Source organism: Alligator mississippiensis, chromosome 5 (genome assembly GCF_030867095.1).
Source record: "Alligator mississippiensis isolate rAllMis1 chromosome 5, rAllMis1, whole genome shotgun sequence".
Taxonomy (NCBI): Eukaryota; Metazoa; Chordata; order Crocodylia; family Alligatoridae; genus Alligator; species Alligator mississippiensis.
The window spans coordinates 139,814,832-139,826,969 of NC_081828.1; the positions used below are offsets into that span (position 1 = coordinate 139,814,832).

General features: G+C 43.7%; 1 protein-coding gene across 1 annotated transcript in view; it reads right to left on the bottom strand.

Annotated features, from left to right (window-relative positions):
- The window catches only part of LOC102564087 (collagen alpha-6(VI) chain), a 109,157-nt gene that overhangs the window by 15,697 nt on the left and 81,322 nt on the right, over positions 1-12,138 (bottom strand). The window contains exons 24-26 of the mRNA XM_059728797.1: positions 11,523-11,585; positions 7,719-7,781; positions 3,677-3,739 (exon numbers count right to left, since the gene is read on the bottom strand). Of these exons, the coding sequence (XP_059584780.1) occupies positions 3,677-3,739; positions 7,719-7,781; positions 11,523-11,585 (189 nt within the window). The remainder of the gene's footprint in view (positions 1-3,676; positions 3,740-7,718; positions 7,782-11,522; positions 11,586-12,138) is intronic.

Genomic DNA, 12,138 nt, shown 5'->3' on the forward strand with positions numbered 1-12,138 from the left:
GTATGTAGAAAAAACATTTTAAAGCTGTGTCTATGACCGAAGCGCTGATTCTCCAAATCAGCATTGAATCTTGAGATTCAGTGGAATCGAATTGAGGACAGTGATTCTGATTTCGAATCTGAATCAAATAGGGCCCGTTTCACACACCCCATAGAATGGCTCAGTAACCACGAAGCCTCCCCTGGCAAACAGGGCTCTTCACTAACCTTCATAGGTACCCACCTTTAGTCCTTGGGAGTTTCTCTCTTCCCCTCTGTAGGAGACTTTGGGGTTCACACTAGCTTGTGGCTCGCAATCAGGACCATTTCTCACCTAAGTAAACTCTCCCATCACAAAGGGGTCCTTCCCTCCATCGTGGAGCTTCCCATCAATCACCAAAAAGGGGGGGACCCTCCTCCCATGTGGAAAACCCATCTCTTCCCTTCCTTGGGACTGCAATCCCCTACCCAGGTACCTCATGACTCCCCAGAAGCTCCAGTGGGCTTGGCTCATCTCTCACTCTCTCTCTGTTGATTTGGCTGCCAGGGTGTCCCCCTCACTGGGATGGCCACTCCATCCTGCTGCCACTTGCTCCAGGAAGACCCAAGCTGCTTCGTGCAGCTACCCAGGCCTATTAGCCCTCTCAGGCCCCAGGCACCACTCTGTGTACCATGGGGCTTCTGCCTCTCACAGGGAAGGGAACCTGCACTGACTCATGCAGCTGCAGGGTCCCTTCAGCTCCTTCCAAACCCAGGCACCACTCTGTGCACTGTGGGCCTTTTCCAGGCCCGTGCACCGTTCTGTGCACCATAGGGCTTCTGCCTTTTGCCTCAGGGTCTCTTCAGCTCCTTCCAGGCCTGTGCACCGCTTTGTGCACCATGGGGCTTTCCCAGGCCCCGTGCACCACTCTGTGCACCATGGGGCTTCTGCCTCTCGCAGGAATGGGGACCTATGCTGCCTCATGCAGCTGCTGGGCTTCTTTCAGCTCTCTCCAGGCCCCATGCACCACCTTGTGCATCAACACCACTGCTGCCTCAGAGATGGGGGGGCTGGAATGCAGCCACTTGCTGCGTCCTGCTTGGCAGATGCATCTTCAGGGTGCTTCTGGGGCAACTGCTCCACCCTGCTAGTCAGCTTCACCAACCCTTCTGCAGCCCCTCCTCATTGTCCCTTGCTGAAGACACCTATGTGCTGGGCACATGGTCTTTTATGCCTTATGGAGGCTCTGCCCCCAGACTGAAAATTGACCAAGGGGAAGCCCAAGGGGTTAGTTCCCCCTCAGGTCACCTTCTTCACCTTGCCCTTGAGCCAGGGCGGGGCAAGCCTGCCTCTTGCCTCCTGATTGGTGGGGAAAGGAAATGCCCCTACCAATTGACCTGAGCCATCTGGGTTCAAGCCAACAAGCTGGGCTGCCACTGAGCCCACTAGTCACAGAATCTTATCATGGGGGCAGTCATCTTAGATTTCAGTAAATACAGTATATGAACACTCTGTGGTTAAAGGGTTACAATTACGACCAACAAAAAATACCTATTTCAAATGAGCACCAAGACACTTTCATGCTGTTCAAGTTGAAATAAATATTTGAGATATTTGAGCATTTATACACATACTTGTTTTCTAGCAATGTGCCAGAGATCTGCCACTATGGAGCAGACTCAATTAATCAAGTCTGCTCTGCCCATGAGTTGAGGTGAACTGCGCTGTACTGTGTGCAGTCGTATAAGATGCGAAATGAGCATCAGTGTGCATAAAATGGCGGAGGTGTGCTTTTGAACTAAAGCACCTCTAAGGTGCTTTAGTTCAAAAGTGCACCGCCACCATTTTCTCAGCACTGGTGCTCATTTTGTCACTTATACAACTGTATATGTCGCAATGCCAGGCACTTTTCAAAGTGCCCAGAGCTGCGATGCATGCATGTCTAAAAATGCCCTTTGAGACTAAAGCATGAGAGTTACTAGACAATGGCTGAAGCTTAATTTAAATATTTTCACTGTAATTAAGGAAACAAAAACATTTCTTCCAGACTTAGATTTTGTAAACCTTCAAGAAAAAATAAGCCTAAATTTTGACCTGACAACATGCTTGCAAACTCTTTTCAGAACAGTAATTCAAAAGAAAAGCACCAGGTTCTCATTTTAGAAGCCATGGCTTACCAGTGTTAATGGAACTAACAAGCAGATCCATGAGTCTCAAATCAGCATCATATCACGGCCAAAAAATAACCATAAAATATTTGCAATATAAGTATTCTCTCTCTTGGCTAGAATAGGTGAGCAATAGATCAAGGTTGGTTCACTATTAATTGTATTACTGATTAACTGTAAATCCTGGATACATCACGTAACCTCTCTCTATCCCTTTCAGTCTATAAACACCCAACTTCATAAAGCATGTTCTGAGTCTTTAACAAAATATGTTGCAAGCGTGCAAAGCATTAGCATTATTCTTATCTAGAAACTGCAAGGTAGCAGCCTGTTAAGAAGAACTGCTCTAGAAGAAAACATAGCAACATTTGCTTACATAAGCAGTGTTAGGACACTGGGTACTAGGACTGTGTGAAGATTCTGTCCCTGATTTGATTCGGCAGAGATTTGGCCTGATTCAGTTGCCGAATCTCTGAATCCAAGTTGAATCAGGAGACCCTTTAATCTCTCTGAATTTAATTGGAATCCTCTGAATCGATTCGGAGAGATTTGGTGATTCAGACATAGACACAACTTTAAATGTTTTTTCTACATACCTCTAGGTAGCAGGGGCTCATGAATGCTGTGATGTTGGAGTGCATGGAGTGTTCCACAAAACTGCAGGGGGCTCCCCAGCACACTCAGCAGCAGACCTGGAAGTGGACCAGAAGCACTTCCCGTCCACTACTGGGTCCACCAGGAAATGCACCGCGGTCCCCCACCCCCATCCCCTCCCCTCAGTGACTGGTGCCTCCTGGGTTAGGGGAGGCATCCAGGGTCCCCCTGTGGCTGATTGCCAAGCCAGAGGGGTTTGGCCCCCCCACGCTCAGCGGTGAACCCAGAAGTGGACCAGAAGTACTTCCGGTCTACTTCTGGGTTCGCCACTGAGCACGCAGGGGATGCCACCCCCCACTCCCACACACACTCCTATGGGATGCGCCATCCACCCCAGCATTGCAACGATCACGAACCACACCTGCTACCTCAAGGTACGTAGAAAAAACTTTTAAAGCTGTGTCTATGGTCGAATAGCTGATTCTCCAAATCAGCATCAAATCTTCAGATTCAGATTCAGACAAATCAAATTAGGGACAGTGATCCAGATCAACTAATCGAATCACTGTCCCCATTTCGGGCCAAATCTGAATTGAATAGGGCCCATTTCGCACACCTCTACTGGCTGTAGAGTACCAAATGAGCTGTACAGTACACAGGTAACAATAGTGGGTTTATCCTCTTTAAAGGGGTCTGAAGGACTGTAGAACCTGCAATCCAAAGGCTTAAAAAAGTACAGTAAACCTTACTGAAATGTATACATGTATATTCCTGCCAAGATCAAGGGTTTGACTTTCAGTGTTCCTTGGGACTTCTTCCTAAGGAAAGACTTTGGGATCAAGCTCCATAGCAGATCTTCAGGAAGGAATAAGTGAATGTATTTAAGACATCTACAATCAAAAAGAAAAATTAAAAAATCTTGAGACGCATCCAGCACCACACAGAACAGGCCTTACTTTGCTTCCTGGCATCCCAGGATGTCCAGTACTCCCTTTAGCACCCACAGCTCCTGGTATACTCTGAAATAAAAATAGGAGATATAAATGTTATGATGTAAAATGTATAAAGTGTGAAATCAATTTTTCTTCTTTTTATTTTTTTAAACAGACCAGTGACACAGAGACTTCTGAGGAAAGGACAGTTGATCCTCTAGCCGACAAAGCAGTTAGCACAGGTCAAGGAGAAAGGTTAGTGTTTTGGGCAAATACCCTGGCCTGGGACTCTACGAGATCCATGTTCAGATTTTAGCTCTTCTCTAGGCTCGCTATGAGACTTTGGGCTCACATCTTCATTCCCTATCTATGAAATGGAATGACTAATACTTGCTTTCTCTATTTCTCACTTACGGTAAGAGTTGCTTCTTACTATATGTCTGCACAGTGGCAAACAAACTAGGGACCTAAACTTGGGTGGAGTCTATAGGTGCTACCATGCCAACAACAGCTTAAATAGGCAGCGGTGGGAGGTGATTTCTTTAGCAGCCTCTGGTACAATGAGAGAGAAAAGCATATCTTCCTCTCTTCTGGATTTGATGTAATGCAAGCAAACTTAATTTTTCAATTGTCTGGCTTCATAAAAAACACTGCTACATCCATCAGTATTTCCCAACAGAACGGTGGCGGCAGAATGACACTCATCCATGTGGGTCTGACATAATGCTTCTCCTGAAGACATCTGTTAGTGAAGGCAGCCAAAGAAACTGTGGTTAAATTCCTTGGTTGAAGTCTGAACAAAATTCTTCCTCTCCCTCTTACTAACACAATGGCAACATTTAATAAATAAAAGGCCGCCATTTCTTGGACAGGCATAGCACATTTTTACCAGCATCTGTTAGGCAAATTTTTTTCCTCTGTTCCAAAAGAATATCAAGATATATTCCTATACTGTGCAACTGAGTCTACTTGTTAAAGAAAAATTTCCACAATAGAATACTGCTCATTGACATGGCATTTCAGTCCACATACACCAGAAATACCCTGGGCCCTGTTTGACCTCAGGTATGTTGTTGCAACACCTACCGCACTGTATCATATTAGCCCTGAAATCCGATAATCAATGAGAAACACCCCTGTGTAAACAAGGGCAGAAATGTTGCCCCATTTCCTGCCTGCCTCACACTTTTTTTTAACCATAGCTACTGGTATAATTGGAAGAGGTAGCTTTCGGGTGCTATGTAAGAGCAGAGGGAGAAAGATGACATCTTTCCATAGGTCTGGTGTTGCCTTCAAGAACTTCCGGTTCTTGCCTTGTGTTGAGATGGCCCTGGGAATGCAGTACCTCTGAAGGGCCCAAACTTAATGTGTCCTTGTTACAAACATGTATTTTTAAATTAATTGCACAAAAGCAAAGGCAGAAGGCCAGCTTTTTATTCTACTTCAGTAGTACCTACATGAGAAACCAGCCCACCCTCTTTAGAAGCTCCTATAGGAAAGCATGCAGGTAGCTTTCCGTTGGTATATGACCTACAAAAGAGGCAGTGGAAAGCACATTTCTTCTAGTATGTACAAATATGGGGACTGCCATCTTTTTGAGGACATGCACATCCTCCACAAAGGTATGCAGGAGGACTCGAAGTAGGTTGGGTAACGGACTAAGGACAGTGTCTACCAGGGAGCTCATACAGGGTGCTACTTAAGTAGTCTAATTTAGCTATAGTTACAAAGTCTATTCTGTTTTAGAACATAAGCAAAAAAGTGATGATGCCAAAAGGATTTGCTCCAGGTTAGACTAATACTTATCAAATACTGGCATGCCAACTCAAATAACAATATTAAAAACCTTTGGACTATGGTGTACAGGTTCTGGAATGTAATGTTGTTGGGACCCCATAACTGAATCCTATTATGAGAATATCTATCAGAAAAGATTTTGCTTTCTCTACAAGCTCAGAACTGAGTTTATAACGTGATATAGCCACAGTGCAATTTGGAATATATACCACCACTTAATGAAAGGAAAGTTTGGAATTGAAGGATCATGGACTAGAATCCTCCCAGTTCATACTGTGATGGAATTAGGGAAAAATTAGGAAAAAATTTGAGTTAAATTTTTCATCTGACTTTGTGTTGGATGTACTTACATGGAAGGAAGCAGATTTATTCACCTATAAAGCAAATATATGACTTCCAAAAAAAAATTGTATGTACTACAGTGAACTGTATTAAAACAAAGATAGATAACATTTACCCCTCAAAACAAAGAAGGTGCTGTTTTACAAGGAACTGAAAAGCCGACAATTTCCTTGTGGAGAATGACTACTGAAGGCTTATTATGGGATACAGCATGGTTTAACTGAAGGCTTATTATGAGACACAGTATGTAGGTCATGGTTTTATGGGAGACAGCATGGCTTGTTCCTTTTGCTGTACCTTTCACTCAACTGGGAATCAGGAGAGCTGGCTTCTGCTACTGATCTGCTCAAGTCCTTGAGCAAGTCCTTCTTTGCTCCTCCTGTGCCATTCTGTCCAGCCTCCTTAGACTTAGCTGTTTGGGCTCTTTCTTACAGTGTGGTGCCTAACTTAGTGAGGCCTTAATGTGGGTCCAGTCTTGTAGACAAACAACATAATATTAGTCTTGTGTGCTATACAACACATTTAACAAAAAAATTATGAATGTAAAACTTCCTTGGGAGACAGACCTTGAACAAGCTTTAGTTAAATCATCCCCCCAACCATTTTGAAATGCAGGATGCTGAATATATGTGATTTGAATTAGAGTGGTTGTCAGGGAGCCGGCCTAATTAAAACACTGCCCCTCCCCCTGAAGTACATGTTATAGACACCCTAAGGTAACACCCTGCTTATCTTTTACCTGACTTCAGAGTAATATGCCTAACCACTTGCAAAGTGAGCCCAGTGAAACTAACTGGTTTGCTGTTTCACCAAATGAATTAAAGACCCACGAATAACTGAAGACAGGAAAATGGAGCAAGGTAGGGATTACTGAACTGCAACTAGACAGACCCTTGTACAAGTCACCCAAATGGCTCAGATGACAAGATATACTGTCTGCAGACAGATTGCTGTATGCCCCATTGCATTTTTCTTCTTTTTATCGTGAAAATGTTAATAATTTTATTCTTGCCTGCAAGTACCATATGTTAACTACTTTTCATCTTGAGGAATGTATTAGGGGTGTGCAAAGCGGGTCCTATCCAATTTGGATTCAGCCGAAACCAGGAACAGTGATTCAATTAGTTGATTTGGATCACTGTCCCCAATTTGATTCAGCTGAATTGGAATGTGAAGATTCAATGCCGATTCACAGAATCAGTGATTCGGACACAGACAAAGCTTTAAAAAAAATTTCTACATACCTTGAGGTACCAACACAACTCATGATCACTGCAGTGCTGGGGTGGATGGAGGGTCCCACAGAAGTGCAGGGGGGACCCCTCCTTGTGCTGAGCACTGAACCCAGAAGTGGATTGGAAGTACTTCCAGTCCTTTGCTGGGGAGTGCACTGGGGGTCCACACCATAGCAGCGATCGGCCACAGGGGGACCTTGAGTGCCCCCCCCCAGACCCAGGAGGCACCAATTGCCTAGCCAGGATGGCACGGGGGGGCTGCATGCCCCCCAGAGCACCCAGAAGTGGACTAGAAGTGCTGCTGAGTGTACTGGGGAACCCCTGTGCTTCTGTGGGACACTATGCGCCCCAGCATCGTAGCACTCACAAGCCGCACTGCTACCTATAGGTATGTAAAAAAAACATTTAAATCTGTGTCTACGTCCAAATCTTTCTGAATCAATTTGAAGAGATTAAAGGGTCCTTTGATTTGATGCAGATTCAGAGATTCGGCCACTGAATTGGGCCAAATCTCCACTGAATCAAATCAGGGACCGAAGCTTCGCACAGCCCTAGAATGTACTCTTCTGATAAAAATGTCACATTATACTAATGTGGAATTTTGAGATTAAACTGAACTTTTCCACTGGATATCTCCACAGTGTCTTAAAAATTAAAGCACTATACAGTGTTTTCACGATGGTACTGCATACCTGAAAACCTTTATTTCCTTGTTCTCCTTTCTCTCCTTTCACACCTTGAATCCCCCTGGGCCCCTACAAAGCACAACAGAAAATCCAGTTAACACATACACATACATAAATTCTTAAGGGTAAAATTCAAGAGAACCCTCTATGAAATTGTAACTTAGCCCCCATACAGCACTTCACATCACTGAAGTGCCCTACAGTGAATAACGGAGTAAATACCCACAACCCTCTAATTTAGGTGTTACTCCTACTGTAGAAATGCAGGGAAATCTAGGAACACAACCATAACCCAGCTGGGATGTAGGAGGAAGGACCAAAACATCTTTCCTTGACAAAGTCACTCCATGGAGTGGCACAGTCACCGCCACTCTAGCTTACTTTCTCTCACAGAGAAGGAAGGCTCGGGGAATCAGCGAACCATGCCTCTGCCTCCTGCTTTATAATGAGGCACAAGGTGTTTCATGCTCCAGAGGAATCATCCCTTCCCTTTCCAAATTGCGCTCTTTTCATTTAGTGGAAACCCTCAAGATGCAATGGGTCTGTTGGTCTACTCCTATGAATGTGGGAGCAGGATCTTCTCTTCAGTCCAATGAGGGAGTCAAGGGTACTCAGACTGTCCCATGAATTAGAGGTCAGAGGCTGATACCCTTACTCACACTGGAGTTACTGGCACTGCTTGTAGAGAAAAGTGCTATTCAATAAGAGTAATGGCCAGTGAGACTGAGTAGATTAGTGAGAGCCCCAGCTACAGTCAGGCTACATCTGAAAACCAGATCACAGCCCAGCGTAGAGGTACTCATGCGAGGTGTGGACAAACTAGTTCAGCTCAGATACCAGTCAAGATCTAGTCAGAGCAGCCCAGAGCTTTTTGTGAGCTAATGTACCAGTCCAAAGAGCAGGTCAAATTAGTCCACACTGACCACACTCTTTAGAGGCTGGACAGCTACCAGTACCTGAGCTAGTTCAGGTATCTCCTATGCTACACTGTGTGCTATGGTGTGGACCAGTGACTCTCAACCAGGGTGCTGTCGCACTCTGGGGTGCCTTGAGATCCTTTAAAGGCTGCCATGCAATGTTAGCGCTGTAAGATGTGCAAACATGATTCACAAGAGAAATCCAGAGATTTCAAGAAATTCACAATGCCCTGTCCCCTTTGGTTCAGAAATGCTCTGCGACCCACCCCACCACCTCTCTCATGCTCCCATCTAATCATTCTTCATTTTTCTCCCACTTCCATTTGCATCCATTTTCTGCCCTGTATGGGTTCTTTCATTCTTCCTTTCCCACTATACCTTCCATTCTCCACTTCCTTGCCATGCCAGGGGCTCTGTATGCACACACATTTCCATTTCTCCCCACTATTCTCACTTTCCTTTCTGTCTGGGAGAAAAGTTGTTCTAAGTGTCAGCAAGCTAAACCATGTTGCACAGAGCAGAAATGAGTGGCACTGTTAGGCTGTAATGAGTTATACACTGCCATCAACCCTTTCTTTACATACAGACAATTACAGCAACGATTAAGACTGCTGTCTCTGCTAACTAGATGCAAGAGATTCTGCCTCTGCCTCCCATTTCTGATTTTCACAATATCAACTAGGTTCTGCCCACAGATCCTGGGAACAATCCCTGAAGATTTAAAATTAATTGGATCTGGCACCTAGAAACAACCACAGAAATTCATGTAAGGCTTTATTCTGCTTGGCAAAATCTGATACTTTTTTACAAGGGTCAAGTGTGTTAGTGGTTCAAGAAAGCATGCATTTAGCACAATTTTCAAACCTCAAGTGGAATTTTCTTTAATTATGACTATACTCCATGGTTTGTTAATATGAACTAAGAATCAGCGATGCAAACAGGAGATGCTCCAAGGACATTAATCCTGTCTTTCTGTTTTTCATCAAAAACTCCAATTTTTTCATAGTGTTTCTATCCAGGATTTTTGCTCATTAAACTCATTGGCCTCATTCCAAAAGTAGACAGGAGCCAGGACAACTAGTCAGTTTTTTGGGTTTTTTTAGAACTTAACCCTATAAATTGCTAAGTACTCCTGAACAACAACTGACACTTTCTACTGTCATTTGGCAGCTGAATTAAACACTTATCACATCATAACAGGGTTTTTTTCATATCTGCTGCTCTCCTGTAACTTTGTGTGCAAATGCTCTTACCCCTTGGTAAATGGAAGTTAAACCAAGTTAGCTAAGTCCTCATGGAAATAGGGGGAAGTTATGCTGCCTGAGCTGCAGTGACCACAGGTAGACGTGTGCACTGGATAGTCATCAAGGAGCAGCTGATGCCCAGTGGAGTTCTGACACTGCTGCCTCACAGTAAATTGTTCATCTATCTATAATCATTCATTTCAATGAGCATTGAGGATATCCAGCATCACATCAGTTTGAACTCTTGTCTCTCTCCCAGCGTGCAACTGACACTCATGACCACACCTATGATGATTCTGTTCTTGACAGTTACAAGAATCCTCCATTCGATCATCTCTTTAAAAACCTTTCTTCTTACAAGGTTTTGGGAACACAGCAAAAATCTTTACTACTATGATTCCCCATTAAAACCACACACATATATGAATAATATATGAAGCAAATATACAAAAAACATAAGAAGGAAAACCAACAAACCAACCAAATAAAGCAACCAGCCTTCATTCTTTGCACAGCCATAAATCTTAGGGCATTGAGGTCAGTTGACTACTCTCACTCACAGAAATCTGAATTTGGCTCAGCTTCTAAAAGCCATGTAAAGATCCCACAGTTAGCCGCTTTGAGCTTTAGAAAAAATCACATGTGTATTAGGACTGTAATAAGAAATCACAGGTGGCAGAGTTTCAGAAATTTGTTGTTTCAGCCAACAGTATTTCTGTAAATCTAGGAAGGAAGGAAGATTTAAGCATCTCTAAGTACACTAATCAAACTAAACAAAACCAATTTTATAAACTAAGAATAATGGGCTGGAAATGAATCCATAAACATCTCTGGGTCTTGATTTTGAGTTTGTCTGTTTATTTCGTCCAATAGACTCCAGACTCTGGGTCCTTGATTTAAAAAGTCTGTAAGGAATAAACCCCTTTCTGCTAAAAGATTCTGGAGTTGGTCTCAACAAACCCCAGACTGGGTACAGCCAATCTGGAAAGGGCAGGGATAAGACCAGTGTGTCAAAACATGCTTATCCCAGGTGCATAGATTTCATAGATTATTTTTTTTAGGGTCAGAAGGGACCTATTAGATCATCAAATCTAACTCCCCAAAAATTAACCCGAAAACCTCCTTGGGTACCTGAGACAGAATTTTAAAAGGCTCCCTCCCTGGTAGAAGACTTACAGGAAGATAGGGATGCTATCGCTCTTCTGGGGTAAACCTCTATTTTGTAGCTGTTGAATTCACTGGCAAAAGGGGTTAACAGTTTGCAATCACCTTCACTTGCAAGTCAGTTTATCCCCATGTTTATAATGGATCCAAGATACTTATACAATTACATAGAATACTTGGCTGACAATCAGCTCTGGTGGGGTCACCATCTTGCTCAGAGGTACAGGGGTAAACCAGGATTGTTTCAGTTAAGAAAGGGGTGTGTTTACAGACAATGCAAGGAACTTTACTCTGTAGTACACCCACCTCAAGCCACTGCTATTAGTGCTCCTCAAACGGCACTACGAAATTCACTCCCAGAAAGGGTCTCATCTGGAATCAATACCCCAGGTCTGTTAACTCTCAGACAGATTCTCTCTTAGTTCTTCTCAGTATTTGAAATCCTCCATCCTCTCAAAAATACCATGAGGAATATAAATGTTCACCTGAGGTCCTTTGAATCCTTGCTCTCCTTGGACACCTTTCTGACCAGGAGTTCCTTTCCCACCCTGTAATAAGAGGCAACATCTTGTTAAGATTTTCATATGCAACAGTGATGAAGACTGATTTACTACAAGAGCCATTTTATATTTTCTAATTTAAAAGCATGTATTTTTTTGGCATTAACCTCCCATTAAGCAATATTAACAAAGCATAGGTGCAGAAGAGTTTCAAAAGACTTATGTTATGTTCGTGCAGCTAGCAAAAAAACCAAAACGACCTATGGAGGCAAACAGCCAAAATTAAACACCTGAATACTCATCATGAACTGGACAGTGATTCAGCATATCAAAAATTATTTAAAGAATTTCAATACCGGTTGGCAACAGCAACTAGAATCTTCAAGTATTATTGGACAGCTTGAAAGAGGGGCAAAAAACCCATCACTTAACAACTTACACACGGTCCAGATCCAGGCCCCACAGCCCTATCCTCCAGCCACCAGTGCTAACTCTGGGCCTCAGAGCTGACCCACAGGCAGCATGTGGGGCATACTGGGTGGCCCCACACACAGCGCCTGCTCCAGCTGTCATCCCATGCAGCATGGCCCTAGTGTCCCCC